This window comes from Notolabrus celidotus, chromosome 22 (genome assembly GCF_009762535.1).
Source record: "Notolabrus celidotus isolate fNotCel1 chromosome 22, fNotCel1.pri, whole genome shotgun sequence".
In the NCBI taxonomy this organism is placed as follows: Eukaryota; Metazoa; Chordata; class Actinopteri; order Labriformes; family Labridae; genus Notolabrus; species Notolabrus celidotus.
In genome coordinates this window covers 13,934,005-13,953,708 of record NC_048293.1, presented here as the reverse complement: position 1 = coordinate 13,953,708, position 19,704 = coordinate 13,934,005, and the positions used below count along the sequence as shown (strand labels likewise).

The 19,704-nt window shown below is 39.3% G+C and overlaps 1 protein-coding gene across 1 annotated transcript; it reads left to right on the top strand.

The window, feature by feature from the left end:
- Nucleotides 1–13,782: 13,782 nt before the first annotated feature.
- On the top strand, nucleotides 13,783–18,987 carry LOC117805897. Its single transcript, XM_034674500.1, has 6 exons — nucleotides 13,783–13,988; nucleotides 14,914–14,950; nucleotides 15,383–16,423; nucleotides 16,992–17,147; nucleotides 17,242–17,334; nucleotides 17,915–18,987. The coding sequence occupies exons 3-6, from the start codon at nucleotides 15,389–15,391 to the stop codon at nucleotides 18,215–18,217; spliced, it is 1,587 nt and encodes a 528-aa protein (XP_034530391.1). The 5' UTR covers nucleotides 13,783–13,988; nucleotides 14,914–14,950; nucleotides 15,383–15,388; the 3' UTR covers nucleotides 18,218–18,987.
- The last annotated feature ends 717 nt before the right edge of the window (nucleotides 18,988–19,704 follow it).

Below are 19,704 nucleotides of genomic sequence, written 5' to 3'. Positions count from 1 at the left end.
TATTGAGCATAGTTTCTGAGAAGAGAAGATTTTTCCTTGGACCAGGCTCTTTTCTGTAGATGGACTGTGAATATTTATGGTCTTCACAGTGCCCCTTTTTTTCTGCTCCATTTTCCGCTCTATATTTAGGCACTGTGTCACTACATAACAGATGCACTATTTGTCAAGCGTTTCCCCCTCAGAGTCTTTTAATTTCCAGCAACAAAAAAAGATGATTACAGCTAAATATGCAGGTAATCAAGCGCTGCCGCCTGACAAAGAGCAACACCAAGGCAGAAAATGTTCTTACAGTTGCCGTTTATTGACTCTTTCCTCCGCTCCTGCTTGATATCCTGGCCAACTCTTGACACCGTGAACTTTCCTAAGGCCCATTAACCGGCTTTAATCATTTAAACACTTTTGGGAATTCATCAGGCTAATCCGATTGGCAGGGAAAGTATCAAAGCACTTAATTTGATCTGGCCTAGTCGGCTTTTGGGAAGAAAAGGGAGGATTTAAGCTGCTTTTCCCACATGGACGTTCTGTGCTTTATTTCCTGTTTGATTAAACACTTAAACAAAGCGTATGCCAACAGCAGCACCTCTGACACACAAACAGTCTGTGGGAGTGATGAAAAGGAGCAAAAACACACAATTAAACCTGCATGCATACTTAAAGGTTCACATTTGCTGCATAATGTAGATGTTTTCATCATAACAATCACCTTTATTTATAGCACTTGTTCTTTCAGGTAGAAAGTGCTAGACAAACAGCTTTAAATAAGACTTCATCTTATACAAGGATGAAATACAATAAATTAAAAAGAAAGGAGATAAAAAGATTAAAATATGTTTTAAGAGGAGACCAGAAAGCAGTGACAGATTAAGCTATCCAGATTTAAGCAGGTGAATTATTTTAGAGTCTAAGCCCCCTGACTGCAAAAGCCTGATAGCCCTTGGTCATTAGCCAACCTCTGAGTACAACCAAAAAACCTCTATCAGCTGATGGAAGAGGTGCCTTGGGACATGAGGGTGAGTAGGTCTTCAATATTAGCAGGGGCCTGGTCATGTAAGGTCTGAAAAGTCAGTCAATACCTGTAAAGAGGGCATTATAGAAGTCAGTATGGGATAAAACAAAAGCATGAAAAACCTAGTGCAAACCTTTTAAGCGATCTCAGAGGGGATAACACAATTGCAATATGCAAGTACTCCAAGTGGAGGAAATATGTTTTCTTTCTTATTTCACAACCGTTTTTTGAGTCTATTTTAACAATGAAAACTATTCTCACCAGTGTCTTCACTTAGCAGTCAAATGATCTTGCTCACAGTGATGGCTCTCAAAGGTGATTCATACTGTATGTGCTGTCATAACTTAATTTGCTATTGCTTTTGAAGTTTGTCTCTTCTTTAGATGTTCAGGTGTCTTCATTGAAAACTCACAGTGGCCTGCCTTGGAGAGGGGGAAAGGGGCTCTCTGCATCAGCTGTGTGCTTGGCTGGCGAGTGGTATTTGAGACTCAATGTACTAAGGTTACTCAATTCACATTGACAGAAAATGCAAATACCTTTTGGTGTGACAGGGGATTTGAAGCTGAACTTTCTACGTCAATTTCTGCTCAACAAGATTTGCTCCTGCTGGCCACCCACAACCTTAATGCCGCATCACTTCCTGATTAATCCCATTTTTTTCAAAACTTGTGGGTGATGTTCATTTTCCAAGCAGAATTTCAAACCACTCAAATGAGTCAACCAGTTCTTCTATTTGAGACTCCTTTTCCGATGTAAACCATTTTCTGTAACATGTGATCCTCATCCATTTGGCCGCAGAGGTCAATTTGTAGGAAACAGTTGGACTTTCATCCCTGTAGTGCCAGGTTCAGGTGCAGGAGGAGGCTTGGCATATGGGAGGGATTTGGCAGGAGCAGAAATTGGACCTCCTTCTAGACCTGGAGTCATGCTGCAAGTCTCCAAATGCAAAAAAAAAAACACATTGGAAGAGCTAAACTGTGCCTCTTATTCAGCCCCTCACTCAATGTACAATGAGCTAGTCAGGAAGTGGATGACAGCGTCATGCACTGCTAGGGTCAGAGAGATAGAGAGAGAGTATGTAAATCCGAGCTAGTGATGAATAAAATAGTAAGTAGGTGGGGGAATGAATGACAGATAAATCCGAGCACTTTCATGCCGTGGATATATCTTCAAAAGGAGCTTAAGAGCAGACAAAAGCTCTTTAGTAAAGCTTGGTTTGTTTACCGTTTAAACACTGCTATTAGGCTCCCACGGAATTAATTTCAGAGAGCAATATTACAAAACTTCACTTTAGTTATTTGTTGAGCTCTGATAGTAAAGCGGGGCGGTCTGCAGGGCATTAAAAGAAATGGATTTATTGCCTGCTTACATCCCGAGGAAATGAAAATGAGTTTGACTCCTACAGTAGGTTGTCATAATGAAAAACATAATAGTTGGTGAATGCCAACATTATGAGAAGCAATTCCATTAAAGTGTTTGAAAGTTGCACAGTACGTGACTTTTCAAGGTCCTTGGACAAATGTTCAATCAGAATATTAGCAGGCTGTGTTTGGATGTTAGCCCACGAGGGGGGCAAACAGGGGCAATGGATGTGCGAGGAGTCCCAAGGGAGCAGCAGAAGCTTTTGGCTTTGCAGTTCTCTAACACACAAAATGCAATATGTGTTGAATTAGTTGAGAGCGCTCCATCAGCAGGGGAGAGGTCGGAGTTTGTCATCCGTGGTTTCAGACAGAAGTACCACTTTGTAGCTTTACCCTTCACCTGTACCCACATATCCCCTTAGCAGAGCATAAAAAATGCAAAGTGTGCAACTTGGGAGAGAGCCAGTCTGCGGTCGCTGTAGTTAACGTCAATCATAATCGGACTTCTTCCCACAGAAGCAAAGGGAACGAGGACAGTGAGGAGCTTCTCATCTTCACAGATCGCTGGCAGCGGTACAGTAGCAGACCGTTGCACTCCAGAGAGAGACGCTGTGCGCAGATTAATGGCATCCTCAGTGGTGAGATTTGAAAACTTCCATTAATGGAACACCAATGATAATTTATTTGGACAGGCGAGCTGCTTCTCTGTGAATAATGAAGTGGCCCAGGGATCATTAATATGATGGATTTCCTCTAATGTGGTGATGCTGTGCCAGCTTTAAAAGAGTGAAAAACTATAACAGCTATGTACATTGTTTGCTTTATTGATCTGCAGATAGAAAACGGTCATGTTTGATAACACTACCTTGACTCTCTTTAAGAGGTTTAAAGATTGTTTGAGAAATAATACTTAATCCAATTTCCATTCATAAATTTGCAGTGCTAACAAGCAACACGTTAATCCAGAGGTCAGTGTTTCCAGATGTGAAAATGATGTATGACTTGCATGGTTGGTTTTATCCACAGTCGTTTCTCTTAGTAAAATATAAAGAATTAACAATTAAATGTGCTCAAACCTGCCAAAGCATCTGCACTCTGCAACGTTTAAGCTCTTTCCTTTGAACGGATTAAAACATTTATTAAACAACAGAGGATTTCTTAAGTATTCTTCTAAGCAAAACAGAGCTCAAACAAAGACACATTTCCCCTCCTCTCAGTGTTGGTGGGACTGCTGTAGAATAGCTATAAATAGGTGATGGTATGGAGCTGCTGCAGGTTAAGCAGAGGAGCTCGCTGAGGGCCGGGATGACTCATTGCCTTGTCTCATTGCATTATGTCAGTTACCTGGCATCAGCACCTGTCACTACACCTCCTACCACCACCTAAAACCACTGACTCACAACATAAACAAGAAGCTGTTACAAGGTGTCGTACTGTACAGTGCTGTAAAAATACTTACCCTCATGTATCAAACTAAATAAATAAAAAATACATTTAATTAGACATAAATAACTTTTTCATAACTGCAATTAAATACTTTACAACATGTAATGTGAAAGGCCAACCTATAGAGAATGAAAAAAGTTCTACAAAAGATTTCAGCATCTTTAAGATCCCTTTTTTGTTTTTTAACCAAGCAGCAACCTCCGGTCTAAGAATATGAGTCCAATGCGGAAGTGTTAAAAACTGCGGTTCATCAAGGATCTGCTTGAAGCTGGCTCCGGAAGTACCGGAAACCACATACACACCAATTCAAAAAAGCCGATCTTTACAGCAGAAATAAACATGTTTACAGCCTGGTGCAGAAGACGAGTGTAGTCTGGATAGCTCATTTCTTGATCGGCACACACTGTAGGGGGGTGGATTTTTTTTCTAACGCCGCAATTTTGAAGATATTTAGATTACGAGTCTTCCAATGAGAGGCACAGCTGACTTGATTGACAGGCAGGAACACTGTAGCTGTTGGCTAAAAAACGGTTCGTGATGCCTGCTCATTGCAGCAAACAAGCTTTCACAGCATTTATCAGTTAAAATACTACATATTTGAAGTCAGTGAATTACGATGTGAACACTGCCCATAGGAAAATAAATTTAGAGAGGAGATCTCAAAAGTGTTTCATTTCTGTCTCCTAGACAACAATGAGATCTGTTTGAAAGCAAAATGAGACGATAGCTTATGTCTCCTGTTTTTCATTCTTGCCTTCAGAAAAAAAGTTGCAAAAAGTCTCAGCTTAGTCTCCCTTTCAGTTCAAAAGGAGATCTGGTCAGAATCTGAAATGATTCTCAGGTATTTCTCAAGTGTTGTGACTCCTTTTGAGCTCAGGTGGAGAAATCAGGGAGCTCTTTCAGTTGTCTGGTGGCCTAGCGGACTAAGCGCCCCATATACAGAGGCTACAGTTCTCATTGTAAGGGTCGCCGGTTTGATTCCCGGATGGTCGTCCATTTCCTGCATGCCTTCCCCCCGCTCACTACTCCCCACATTTCCTGTCTCTTTTCAGCTGTCCTGTCAAATAAAAGCAAAAAGGCCAAAATATATTTTAAAAAAGAGAAGAAAATTAACCATTAATGAGATCTCTCATTTAAGTCTCAAATAAGACTCATGTTATGGTCTCAACTATTTCTCCTAGTGAATTTTAGGAGAAACAAATGAGAGCAATTTGAAACTTGAATGAGGCTGAAGTGAGAATCTCAATTTTGTCTCCAGAGACTTAGAAGAGAAAGCCTTGAGCAGTAAAAATTTTCCTCTGGGTGGAATTACATTCACTGGACACAAACCTGACCCCTAAGAAAGCTATTGATGCGGTGTGCTGTATATGTATCTAAATGAGCAGACTGTTGCGAACACGTTAGCTAGCCACTACAACTTGAGCTCACAGTTACTTTGCTGTAGCATAAGTTAAAGAAGCTATTGCAGGTTTCAAGAGAGGACCTTACCAAAGCTGTTTCAAAAATGTAAACCAAGGGATGAAGAACATTTTTCTTTGTCATCTCTGTAGTTATAGCTAGATTTGCTCCCATTATTGCAGTACTAGCACTTGTTAGCTCTGATAAAGATTATGGTTTGTTTACTGAAAGTAAATGTCTTTAAGCATGAAGGGACACGTCTAGGAATTCTTTATCAGTAAATTACAATTTTTCTCATTTTCAAATCCTTTTCTTCCAGTGAACAATGAAACAAAAGTGCTGATACAAGGAATTCAGCAGATTGTATCTTCTGCCGTGTGTTTGAACCTGTCTTCTGCTGAAACAAAACCTGTAAAACTAATTATTTCTTTTCACGAAGCTTGCGGCATGTATGTGCTTTAAAACTCCTCTTCTACTCCTGATGCTTGATTTGAATCAATAGCCACATGTTCCCTAATGTTCCTCTCTAATGTTCCTCTCTAATGTTCCTCTTTAATGTTCCTCTATGAGCCGCAATTTCAGGGGGTTTATTATCGGAGCCTCTGCAGGCTGCCTTACTTAAAAGGCTATTTTCAGTGCACATTTTCACTAGCTGGTGTTGTGACCAATAAACAATAAAAAACACCCTGGGATTCCTGTACGTGTCAAAAGGTCAGGAAGGACTACTTGTTTGTGTGAGCCATCCTCAACCTCCTTTTCAAAAGCCTCTAATGGACCCAGAGGAGATGTGAGTCTTTCATGGTGAAAGACCAACCCCGCCATAATTATAGCATGCCAGAAAACCGTGATGCACTGCACCAGGATTGCCTTCTGTGTCACTGGCCGCTCCACAGGATGTGTTGACTTGGTTGGGCTTTTAAAGAAATCAATGCTCACATGTGCAACCCCAGGGAGACGTGTAATCATGTGGATCTGAGACGAATAAAGATGAATTTCTGTAACTGCTCATCCATTCGAGCTCTCAGGTCCAAGGCTCGTTAAATGGCCGGTCTGCTCTGCCATATTAGTTTGGTCATCTATCCCTGGACGGCTGTCGGCTGCAATAGAATGATTCCCTGAAAAGCAATGCAGCAGGAGAAGCTGAGGCTCCACATTTTTCACTGTTAATGTAAAGCCATGGCAGAAAGATCAACATGCCATCGACACAGGTGCAGAGAAATTACACCATGTCAGGAAGCCTGTCTTTTGTGAGATTGATAACAAAAGCTTGTGCACTGACTCTTTATGACACAAGATAACATGTCTGCACTATAACTGACATATCCATCCCTTGTTCGGCTGAATAGTAGATGTCTTTGTATGCATAATACATGTATGCAGTATACTTCTAGATTATTTTTTTACTTCAGTTCAAGGCTAGATTTCTCCCAGCCTCCATCAGGGTGTCAGGTGTTTATTCTTGTCATCGAGAGAGAATCAGAGTCTATCTGAGGGATCTAATGAGAACATTGCTTCCAAAATTAGAGCACACAGAAAACGGTGAACAGAGATGAGGCATCTCTTTTGATTTTCCCCACTATTTGCACGAGATATAACCTTAAAATTCATGCATGTAAATTAATATATGCATGCAATATTGGCCCATGCACCCACTTAACAGATTCTCAAGGTTCATGTCAAACTAACTGGGACTCTGGAGATGTTGGACACTTGAAGTTGATTCAGTTTAACACCAGGGACCACTGGAAGTATACATATTTTATTGGCATATCCATATTTCATTGAAGGGCTCATTATGTTGAGTGATGGCTCGGATGGAGATTTAATCAGGCCCTTTTTAATCTCTCATTCATTTCATAATGACCTATTTCCCATTTGACATTGAGTCAGAGGTGGACATGCCATTTCACGGCAGCCTGAAAACCATCAGGAAGGAACTTCATTGTGGATTTTATTTTAAGTAAGAGATAAAAATAACTAATGAGAGATAGTGTTTTTATCGAAGCTAAATGACCCAAGGACTCTCCCTTAAATCCAAGGACTTAAATTGAATAGAGGCTGCCAGGGTAAGTAATAACAAGACATCTTGGTTTGGAGATATTTTCCTAAATTAGCTGCAGTAGTGTGACAGAACTATCTAAAACAGTTGACTAGATCTTATTCGGCTACAGTACATCACATATTGGCAGATTATTTTTTTTGAATAATATAGATTAGGACTAAGCAATCCTGTGCGCTTCCTTGAACTGAAAATGCTACCATTCATTCATTCATTCATTCATTCATTCAAGCCTTTTCACATCTGTATAATCTCAGGACATTAAAGGCCCTGATATCTTCAAGAACTTGCCTTACACACATGTCCCTCACAGAGAGAGGTTATCTCTTTCAGATGCGCTCTCACAACTCGTTATACTTTATTTAGTTTAGTTGAGGGGAAGGAGTAGTCTTCCATAAATGTGACTGTAACTGTGTAAATCACTATAACATGTACAAGGATGATTTTGCAAGACAAACACGACAGATACTTCAATGAGCTGATAAAAGTATAAAAGATTTTAACTCTACATCACTCTGCCCACTTGATTGTGGTAAATGATCCCTATGTACAGCTGCCTTCACACGTCGGCTCACTCTGACTTCTTGCAGACTTTTCACCAGGGGGCTGGTGGGGAAAAGTCCAGATAAAGTCGAAGTGAAATAATCAGCTGTTTGTGTTCTTTGAAAATACTGCGGCTGATTGGAATTTGATTTACTTTATTTGTATTTACTCAAGCTCAGTTGTATTACAGATTCAAATGTAACTCAATGGTGGTGCTAGTTTTAGCAATCTATTTTGAGAGGGGCAGGAATGTCCAGATGTACCAGATGTGGTGACAATCCATGCAGTATGTGATGAGATATTCCACTGAGGACACCATGCTTAACCCATTGTGGTGCTCAAGGATATTGATCACTGGATTAATGACGCTTCATCCTCTGGGAACCATTCACCAATTCATCAGATTGATATTTCAAACTGTACCCAAGGAAAAAATACATTGCCAAACACACTTTACACCACTTGCATGGCTGTAGACATAAAAGTATAAGGATACAACTAGTTTAGTGAGTGTCTTATTCTGCCATCATACCCAGTGCTGTATTTACACTGCATGTGCTGATTAACACACGTTAAACATTACATAACTGTAGTATGAGCATGACAAATAGAGTAACTTCCTCCCACATTGTGTGTGAGGCACTCTGTATAAAGGGATGGTAGTTTCTTAAAATAGGTTGACAACATGACTTTTAAGGTAACCGTGGTTACCACATATGAGGTAAAAGTAGGGGGGTGAGGGAAGGGGAGTGAACCTGCAGGGGAAACATAGTGTGAGTAAGTATAGCCAATTTATAATGATGCTTATACCATTGTACTTGGTATTTTAATGTAATTGGTATATAAGATGAATGTGTGTGAAATCAATTAACCTGTGCACTGTTATATCAGAAAGTGCTTGCTTTAGAGTTCAAACCAATAAATGTCTGTACAATGTAAAGGTTTCTATATTTGCAGAAAATATGTGAGAAAAAGGAAACAACATGAACGCAATAGACACATTTTTTATCTTAAAGGGATAGTTTTTTAAATTTTCAAGTGGGGTTGTATGAGGAACTTATCAAAAGTAAGAGTATGACTCAAAGGGGATCCTGGAAAGCTTGGATGTTGAGAAACCTGCTGGAGAACTGGAATCGATGCTAGGCTATCAACTGTGGCAGAAATTGTTATTACGCTTATTTTATCAAAAGTCTGGTTCATAAAGGAGCCACTTATGTCCCCAGCTGATGACATGTCATCTTAAGTGGCAAATCAAAAAATGTTTTGGTGTGGACGTATTTTCGTCTCTTTAGAAGCCCAAATACCCAAACAGCTGATCAGTGTGCTGCAGGCAGAAGTCCATGTATGAGTCACATCCAAGAATAGTAAAGGTTTTTTAATTAAGCTAACTAGTCTTTTTGAACAAAATTATCATATGAATTTGCAAAGACCAATGTGATCTATGTGCATACCATTGCAGAATTCACTGATATGATATTTTACTGGATATTCAGGAATAGCACTGTTTATCCAGTATGTGTACACTGCCAACCAGCAGTTGATCATGGACCGAGACTTTGACAGGACAAAGAAGTGTATAAAAGATGACTTGCATTAATCATTGAATTTTAACCAAGCGACAACCTCTGCTGTAAAAATACGTGTTCAAGTGGTGTAAACTGCAGTTCATCGAGGATCCGCTTGAGGTTGGCTCCGGAAGTACCTGAAGTCACATACACATGAATGGGAAAAAGACGATCTTTACAGCAGAAATAAACATGTTTACAGCCTGGTACAAAAGACAAGTGTAGTCTGGATAGCTCATTTCTCGATTGGCACACACTGTGAGCAATTTCGAAGATATTGAGACTACGATTCTTCCAATGAGTGGCACAGGTGGCTTGATTGACAGGCGGGAACACTGTAGCTGTTGGCTAGGAGGCTCAAACTCCGCCTCTTTATGTCACAATCACTCAACAGCAGCAATATGGCTGCCGCCGCCGATTGGCCTCAAACAGCTCTTCAGAAACAGATGGGTGACGTCACGGATCCTACGTCCATATTTTATACAGTCTATGATTTCAACACAGTGAAGCAGGATTCAAACGGTGCCTGCCGTTTAAATGTATGAGGTTGATTAATGCTTTGAAACTGTATTTAAATAACAGCTCCTACAGAAGATAGTTTTCTAATGGTACACTGGTTTGAAAGTGATTATCCAATGTTGGCTGAAACAAAGCTGTGGCCTTGTTTTTTCTCATTATACTGTATCTGTTTGTTGCCTCACAGTCCACTTCTCACTCCATTTTTATTTGTATGAAACTCTTGCAAGTTATTGCACCACTTATAACACCACTTTAGTCCAAAGTGACACATTATTCCTAAGTACACTTTTGTGTTGTAAGCTTGTAAAATTTCACCAGGCGACAACAAAAGCACAGCTGATCTGAATGTCCAAGTGGGGAAAAGTGTTTTCCAGTCTATGAGTATCCACATACTGTATCTTCACCCATCAAAACCCCCGACACTTCAAGGAGTCGACACAGTCTGTCCCCCAGTTTGTGGAGCATATTGCAATATTCACAGACTTAGAGTTTGAGGATTTCTGACATGCCAGGAGAGATGTTCCCCCACGATGTGATGTATAAAGAGCTGTGGCTGAGCAGGTCTTGGCTGTCAACTCGCATTATCTTTGGGCTTCCTCGTCTTGTGTAGCTGTTGAGGCACAGGGAAGGTCAGGATTCAGTCGTAACTGTGGACCATGTGGGTCGGTTGAAAGATTAGACCTTGCGGGCGGCTCCCTGACTTGTAAAGTCATTACCTTGCTGCTGCTATTTCACATCAATGAGTGATGAGCATTGCAGGTATGTCTTGGTTTTGTCTGCTGATTAAATTTACTCCAATCTGAAACATCAAAAAACAATAGAAGACAATCGTTTTCTTCCTGTTATCCTGTTCAGAAGGAAGAGGCTTTAACACTAATGGTCACTCTCCAGGGACGCCTGCGAGAAAGAAAAGCATCAAATCACATTAATGGGAACAGTTGGCCGCCCTCTGTGGGTTGGCTGCTCACAGATGGTGGAGAGTTGTGTGTGATGTGTTTAACTTCTCTCAAGTTGACCCAAATTAACTTGTGCCATTCACACTGCTGACTCCAGGGACCAGCAGGGTGAGCATTAATGATTACAGTGAAACTATGATGATGGAGATTCACCTATAAAACAGGAGTCATCCAGTATTGCTGATATATTACAATCACGATACTAAAAGGCGAATGACAGGTGGAATTGCTTCTTTGGGTGGAAATCGAAATATTTCATCTAACCGTAACAGTTTGACATTTTGGGAAATACATTATTTTACATGCTGAGAGCTAAGTGAGAAGTTTAATACCACTTACCCTTTTGTGTTAGCCACTGCCAGGAAATAGTTACCCTGGCAAAAAGCCTGAAGAGCTTGCTAGACCTTGATAGTTTACCAAGTTAGGATTTGCAACGTATCATAGGCATAACTGCCATTTAATCACAACTTTTTACAAATCAAATGGATTAAACAAGATCAAACATGCATGTTCAATCCTCCTTGGAAGCTCCAACCTCGAAAAAAAAACATGGAATAGCAACACGGCAGAATACAAATCATCTCCTACCCCAGGGTATTATTAGCTCTAACAGGGTTAAGTATTTTTTGTTGCTGTATTTAATGTATTGCACATTGAGCCTGACCCTAACCCATTCCCTGGGAGTGGGGAGAGAAGAGTTGGAATAGCCAAATGAGATCAGAGTGCAACAACGCTACAAGTTAGTGTGTAGCTAGCATTGTGGTGCGTTGCTGCTCTGAGCTACTTTGTTTAGCTAACAGACCCGGAGACGTGATGACTTTTGATCAAGTATAACGACTTTCTCTTTGATGATTTTGTTTTGTGCATGTGCAGGTAGTGTTTTCTGTCTTTTAACAGTCAAGTCATTCATTATGAAGATTTGCGAGTGGAAAATGTAATAAAAGGCTGTTTCTCTAGCATGCTGTAGATTGTTTTGTCTGACACCTACCGTGCAGCAGTGTTTACTGGCAATGAGAAAATACGAATCAGAAATAATCAATCATGTTGCTGATGGACTTGTTTGCTTTTATTGGTCATAAAGAGGATTGCTTTCAATTTCAGTCTGTTTCATAACCAGTTAAAAACTCCTCACAGGAGCTGTGAATGGTGTACACTAGAGTTGTGTCCCTTTTGACTTTCTTTGCACTCTAGATTCACAGGAATATTTCCCTCCATTCCTCTATGAGGTTATTAGATACACTGTTAGTAACAATCAACAACTGCTTAACATATTACACTCATTCCTTTTTTTAAATTTTAGACCACTTTTCTCCTAAATTGCTGTATGTACTGTTCCAATGCAATAAAGTAAAAGCAGCTGGTTTGAAAGCTCTTAATGCTGCCAGATTTTAATACAGGTTTTTCTTTTTTCTTATCGTGCAGTAACTGTACTGCCTCTCCTTCCCACTTTTCCTCCTGGAGATCTGACCTTCACAGAGCATATAGAATAGATGAGGAAAAGGACTGATAGAACCATCTCCTCTCCTGACCTTTAAGTGATGCATTGCCTCTGAGCTGTAAGTGATATCAATGGTTTGGTGCCATTATGATGTTCCAAATACATATGTCACTGTATCCTCAAGGCATTTTATGTCGACTGTCCTGAACACGAGGGCATGTCACTCTGAAAGAAACAGAGGGTGGAGGCCCTACAGCGAGCAGCAGACTTTTCAACAGCCCACTGGCCTTCATTAGAGTCCTGTGGCTATTTCAGCCTGCCGTGATGGAGAGCGGTGCAACTGATGGTCTGAGTAAATGGACAGTCTCAGACTCGCTATTATTGCTGCAGAGAACACCTTTCCATTTAACACTGATGCACTGCTGAAACTGAGGCTCCATTTCAAAACTATCATGTCTCTATGACTGCCATGTTTCAAAGCCCTTAAATTTCAGTGTGATTTAGTTTGATTGTAGCATTAACGCACAGTGTGTAGCAGGCTGAGTGAGGTTCCTTGGTCAAAATGTTAAATCAAAAGCCTGGAAAATACTGTTCCACTGCAAATTAAAGTCTAACTAGAGAATGAATCTATCATGGAGACATAACAGAATATGACACACAGTTTTCTCCCAGTGTATAACCTTTCTCTTTTACTACAGTGTTACATTTAATTTGTATTTTCACTTTTCATACCGACACATTCAGTGGACATGCAGCAGTTATTACAGATGATGCATTTTATGTGTTATCACAATGTGCATTAACTATTGATGTAAAATAAAAAAACATTGTTCCAGTTATTAAGTCTGTCCTCTCATATTTTACTGTCTGTCTTTTCATAGGAAATCCACGATGAGTCTGCTCCAGCTGTATAGCACATATTGGAGCAGACTCTGATTGTTTGGAGATACACTGTGCATATATATCGTCTGCAGGCTGGTTTATGCTAATGAGGCGCAGCAGCTGTTGAGGTCTGGCCTCAAGTAAAGTAATAAAGTCCTGCCAGAGCAAGACGAATATGAGAGGTAGAATTAATTTATACTGGATGTTGTCGCATTATTTTACCTGGTGTGACTTAGCAATGAGAGAAATAGAAATCTACAGGTGTGTGCATGCATGATATTATTTAAATACTTAGTCACAAAACACACTTTGTCACAAACTTGTTTTTCTTATGCTTACTTACCAGGATTAACAGTGGACAGTTACAACATCACTTTTGGGGTTGACTTTAAACAAACAGCTTTTAAATAAACTGTCATAAACTTTTGCACAGCTCTACACAAGGTCCCTGACATAAGGTCTCTACATAAGGTCCCTCTCGATGGTTCCTTTGTGCACTGAAAAAAGTAAAACATTGCTGTTGTTCGTTTAATGTATTTATTCTCATTCCATTGGATCAAAATTAATCATTTTTACATTTAAACTATACTTTCTGGGTTGTGTTTATGATGGAATATATATTTTTTAGTTCGTTTCAACATAAATTTGCAATTTGACATCAAAACGAAGTTATTCATTTAATCAATGTGAAAATATCAGGTTTGACTTGTTTTGCGCATGCGTGTTCCGGAAAACGAAACCTAAGGATTTGGCAGTAACGGTCGAGTCCATCTACAGTCTCTACGACTCTTGGACGGAGGGAAACCTTAATACAGGTAAGGAAAAACATAATAAAGCTTTTAGAAAGTGGTATTAATGTTATTCTTATTATCATTGCAGGGTCGCCTGCGTTTTCTAGCGCAAGCGTCAATAATTATACATCGGATTAACCGTCTTGAACTCAGTTTGCTAGCTTACAGCCCACTGCAAATAACAAGCTATAATCATACGTTTGTTAGTAAACGTCATACCCATGGCTAAATTGCTGGTTACTGTAGCTTGCACTTCTAAGTCGTATTAAATGTTTGATTAGTAACGTTAAAGTAATATTACTGTTAACGGGAGCCATGAGGGGTGTTACGTTTTAAAGAGTGACCGCGTTAACTTGTGACCTCCAGGCGAACACGCGAGTTTTCGCCGTCACACCGGTTGTTGATATCCCGCATGGACCTCGCCTCTTGATTAGTTTTTCTTAAGAATGTTGAAATATACTCATCAGCATGTAAAATTAAACAAGGAGGCAGCCGCCAGGACATTTTTCAGCAGCTGTTCTGACTGCAGCACATTTGGCCGGAAGTCACAAGTTATCACGGTCACTCTTTGATCCGAAACATGCGCATGTTAGGTCCGTGGACGAGTTGCGTGCAAATGAAACTATGGAGCCACACACGTTTCTGTGTTGTGTGATTATGTGTGTGGAAGAGAGAGAGATTATGTGCATGCGTGTGAGTGTCAGGAATCAGGATGGAGGCATTGTCAATTGTACTGTATATCTGCATCAGACCTTTTTCTTAGTTGTAGAGCCATTGCCCATTATTTCTGAGTAGTGGCTGTTTTCTTAAAAAATGAAAAATTATCAAATTAATAAATGACATATCTTACGTTAATATCTGATAAATAAAGCTGTTGTCTGAAAGTGTCTGTATTGTAGCAAGCATCATTTCAGCTAAAGTTAACCTAAGTTTGCTTGTTTTCTTGCAGTGTAACGTCTGAAAAGCTGCCAGGCTTGTTTATTGTGGTAAGTTAGTTGTTCATACCTTAAAACATGTGATTTGTAATTCACTGCCCAAATTATTTTTTGTTCAATTCTTATTAGGCATAGTTTCACAGGGCCTAGCTAATTCTAAGTGGAAAGGTTGGTTTTCAACACTATGACATCAAGACATGCACTTGAAATGTACCAAATTGTTAGCTATTCGTGTATTGTGCAATTTATCCATTCATAATATAAAATAGAAGCATATTGATAATCAGTTTACACTTAATTTAGATTAGACAAACATACACATTTAGACAAACATACACATGCAATAATAGTCTCACTCCACACAGACACTAACTTGCTCACACACACACTATTCACCATCTCATGCATACACCCATACTCAGACCTCAGAAACACACACTAACACTCTCTTTCACTCTCTCTTACTCTCTCTCCTTTCATCAGGGCACCATGGCAGATATTGCTCCAGTCCGATTGCTGGTCATCTTGAGCGAAGACAACAGTGTCAGAGTGCAACTACGCAATGGGATTCCCAACTCAACAGAAGAGCTCATTGACGAGGTCATGAACGCATGTGGATTAGGAGGGTACATTAGGCTGCAGTACAGGGACACTGACTTTGGGAACATCTTTGTAAATCTGACCTCTACAAGTGTCATTAAGGATCTGTCAGTTATCAAGGTTATCCAGTTAGATCCCGATAACACAACTGTTGTCTTGTATCCAGTTGACAACTTAACAAGTGGCACCCCATCACCTGGGATGAACAGTGAAGACTCCTTCTCAGGGTCTGCACACACAGATGACACGGAACTGCTGAGCCATTCCCCAGACTCATTAAGGACACAGCAGTGGCCACAAGTTTTTCCCATCCCACTTTTCTCTTTTGACACTGAATGTCAACTACAGATAGCAGATGCAGAGTATGCAAGAAGCCAATCCAGACTGACACCCGGCTCAAGAATGCTATCAGACATACTGGAGAAACTGGCTGAAAAGGTCTACGAATACAAAGCATACCCTACAGATGCAGACTTTAGCGATGTTGCTGTTGCACTGACAAGTAAGCACCCGTGTCTGAGAGAACCAGGGTCTTTCAATGAGAGCTATGGATGGAAACAAAGGCTTAAGGTGAAAATGGCCAATTACCGAACTCTACTTAAAGCACACGGCACATCTCCAGAGGTCGCTGTTAATTCTTTGAAGTCCAAGTCTAAAGAGGAGGCCTATCCAGCAAAGAATGTAAAGAGACCTAGACGAGCGGAGGTCAACCATTTTCCATCCTTGCCATTTGGCGAGACTGAAGAAAGCCTGGAACAAGAGAGGATTTCCCTCTTGGCAGAACTTAAGAAACGAAACAACCGACAAACAATTAAAGAGAAGATGGCAAAGACTTTTGGATACCGAAGACAAGAAATAGTGCATCAGAAGCCTGGCATTGAAGACATCTTGGAGAGATGGCCTGCACTTTTTCAGATGGAAGAGGTATGTTTTTGGATGAAAATGACCTCCAACACGCTTGCTCATTATATTGCTAACATATTTCTTTGCAGATCTGCCTGTAGTGTATTGTTACAGACATGGCGCTTAGAGTAAGAACTATTCAATCTATACAAGAAATAGTCTTGTAGCTTATAACCAGGACATAATAAAAACAATTAGGCATAACTTTATACATTTCTGAGAATTTATTTTGGGAAATGAAACGGTTAAACTTATGACCACTTCTTTCCTTTCAGGTTTGAATATCACCCATCTAAAAAAAAAAAATACAACGCAGTGCCAGGGGCATAATATACACGTTAATGTCTACCTAATGAACAAATGCTTTGCATTGATTACATTTATGATGTCCCTATTTTAAGGTGGCCTTTATTTGACATCAGAAGCACCCGTTATAATGATCAATTGCTTCATTGCAAATTTGACATAGACAAAAAATATATCTTGAAACAGTGTCACCAAACTTTAAGCTGTAATTGTGGCTGTAAAAAAAAATCTACATTTTCAAACTTAATCTTGTATGCGCTACTGTTTCTGTTTTTTTTTATAGATCAATGCTGAGTTCATGAGAATAACAACAGTCCCCTTGGAGACCAAGTTATTTGCACAGTTAGATAAAATCTCCGCCAAACTGTTGGAGGTCATCAGGAGAAAGGGGGGAGCCGTAAGACAGAAGACGTCCAGGATCTTGCAGCTTTTAGATGAGGTATCTTGGAATGGGTTTTTCATCAGATCCATGCTGAATATTTATTTTCCTTGTGTGTTTGTGATTGTAATTAATAGTAATTGTTCTCAATCAGACTTTGGACATCAACACTAGAAGAGAGTGCATCCTCACATCTCTGATGATCTACCTGGGGGAACGTGTTGAGCACCTGATCAAAGAATCCCAGGTAAGGGCATCTCACGCTCTCACAAATAGTGAAGGGGCTTAAACCTGGAGGGCAAAAAAGTAATTTTATACAGTGCGTTTAAGGTTCATAAAATATGACCACTATAAATAATGCATAAATACACATGAACATATACAAGGTCTTTAATTTCACGTGCCTCAGCTTTATAGTCATACTCAGTTTATGAGACTTACTCACAATGCAAAAAAGGCATGATTTGGACCGAAAACTATATGAAATTAGCATAAATTGTCTATGACTGTAGAGGTGATACTTGTGATTTGAATTAATCGTATAATATTAATTAAAATACTTTGAGATGAAAGGCAAGAAATCCATAAAACATTGCACAAATTCATATTCCTGTAAGTTTTGTCTAGATAAAAAATCTCAGTCTCCTACCACCATTTGTTCTATGGTGCTCAAGATAAAAATACTTGGGGCCACTTGTCTAATCATTATAAATACAGTGGCAACCACATTCCTTTAAAATGAAGTCTTGAGATGAAAGTGACCACTTTAGCCATGTATGTAATGTGAATACACTACAACCTTTATATATATTTTTATTTTTTCACAGGATGAGACTGAAGAACTGAGGCAGACAGCCATGGCAATCTTGACCACAGGAAAGGAGGATCCTCTCCACCCACCCAAAGACATCAAGATCATCATCGAAGGAACAGAGGTTCTCAATGGTTTGCCTTCAGTTGCAGAAGCTTTTACCATGATCTTTGGGCTCATATACACACTCAATCTGAAGTATCCAAAGAAATTGGAATCCACCTTTGAGTTTGTGCAAAAAGTCTTGATGGATCTTGATCGGAAAAAGATGAGCCCGAAAGTTAACAAACTCTGCAACCAGCTGTACAGCTCAGAGTAGGAAGAGTTGAGTTGCACTGACTCACTACACTTGTTTCCTTTCTATTGGTGGTTTAATATTTAGTTGATTTATTTCCACAGTCTACACTTAAGACAGTTCATTACAGGAGAGGTTGTTGCTGGAGGTTCCAGTCACATGACTGCATGTTCATTGCAATTGTAAATGTTTGTACCAAGGGTAAAGAGAATACCAGCCTCAGGTCAAAGTCCGCTAAGTGTTATTAAAAGATGTTGGGGAGAAATTGTGCTGGCACTGAAGATTTTAAATCCTTTTGAAAAAGCTTATTTTCAGAGGTTGCACTGAAAAAGAACTGCATTTGCACTGTAGTATTTGTAGATATGTCTGCAAATGTTCAATGATTACCAGCTAAATGGCTGCACCAAGCTTTGCAGCTCATAGTACACAGAATTAAGTTGAATGGACTCTCTTGATCCCCCCATTGGTGGTTACTTTTTTTACAACCGACAGTTTTGAGAGTTCTGTATGAGAAAAATAAATAGTATCAACATGAATGCGTGTTCACTGCAGTATTTACAGATGGTTTTATCAAAGTTTAGAGTCTACCAACATCACCAAGCAAAGTTGGCTAAGTACTTTTAAAAGATTTTCTGAGTTCACTAATCCTCTAGAAAACAATTTAATTTGTATTGCAGTAGTAACAATTGTACCACTTGTTCCATGCACCAAAGTGAGAAATGTGTGTTTACATGTTTCACAGTTGCGAAATGTAACAAAACAATAGAACAATAAATACATGTGTTCTGAAATAATTTGATGTGTTTATTAAATTTTTTCAAAATATATTTAAAGCATTTTTAAAGATTAGTTTCTACAAATTTTCAGTATTATGAAATGTTTATATTTATTAATTAAGGGCAATTTAATATAATTAGTTTGCTTTAACCTTCATTTACGATTAAATGTAACTAATCTTTTTTAGGTTAAACTGAAAGGAATATCTACATTAAGTCAATGAATGCAATATTTGTTTTTAATTTAGGTCAACTCAAAATAATTAGTTTGCCTCACTATCAGATAACAGTTTGCATGGATTCAAAAAATTTAGATTAAACTGAACGCGTCACTTTACATTGAGTCAACGAAAAAATATTAGATGTGAATGATTACCTCAATTTTTTTAAGTTCAACCAATGTTTTTCTTTTTTCAGTGTGCCTGTTTCCTTCAATTTGGTCAAATTCTCTTTTACTCGGCTCCTTGAGTATTTTAACATCTCTCGATCCTCTTGTCCTTTTTTATTTTTTGCTGATGACTGATCATCTATCAACCATGAATCTAAAGTTCTGTTCTTGCCAAATAAATTAAGAAGAATGTACATTATTAATCCCCAGGGGGAAATTCAATTTTTTCACTCATGTTATTTTTCGGTCATGCTAAACACACAGATTTTGGTATATATACATACAATGCACACACACATGCAGTGAACATGCACTTAGAGAGATGTCAGAGTGAGGATGCTGCCATC

Excerpts from the sequence above, each read along its gene's own strand:
- LOC117805897 (XM_034674500.1), top strand. The coding sequence starts at position 15,389 with ATGGCAGATATTGCTCCAGTCCGATTGCTGGTCATCTTGAGCGAAGAC. Across the intron at positions 17,148-17,241 it reads TCTTGCAGCTTTTAGATGAG|ACTTTGGACATCAACACTAG; the intron begins GTATCTTGGAAT and ends GTTCTCAATCAG. Across the intron at positions 17,335-17,914 it reads ACCTGATCAAAGAATCCCAG|GATGAGACTGAAGAACTGAG; the intron begins GTAAGGGCATCT and ends ATTTTTTCACAG.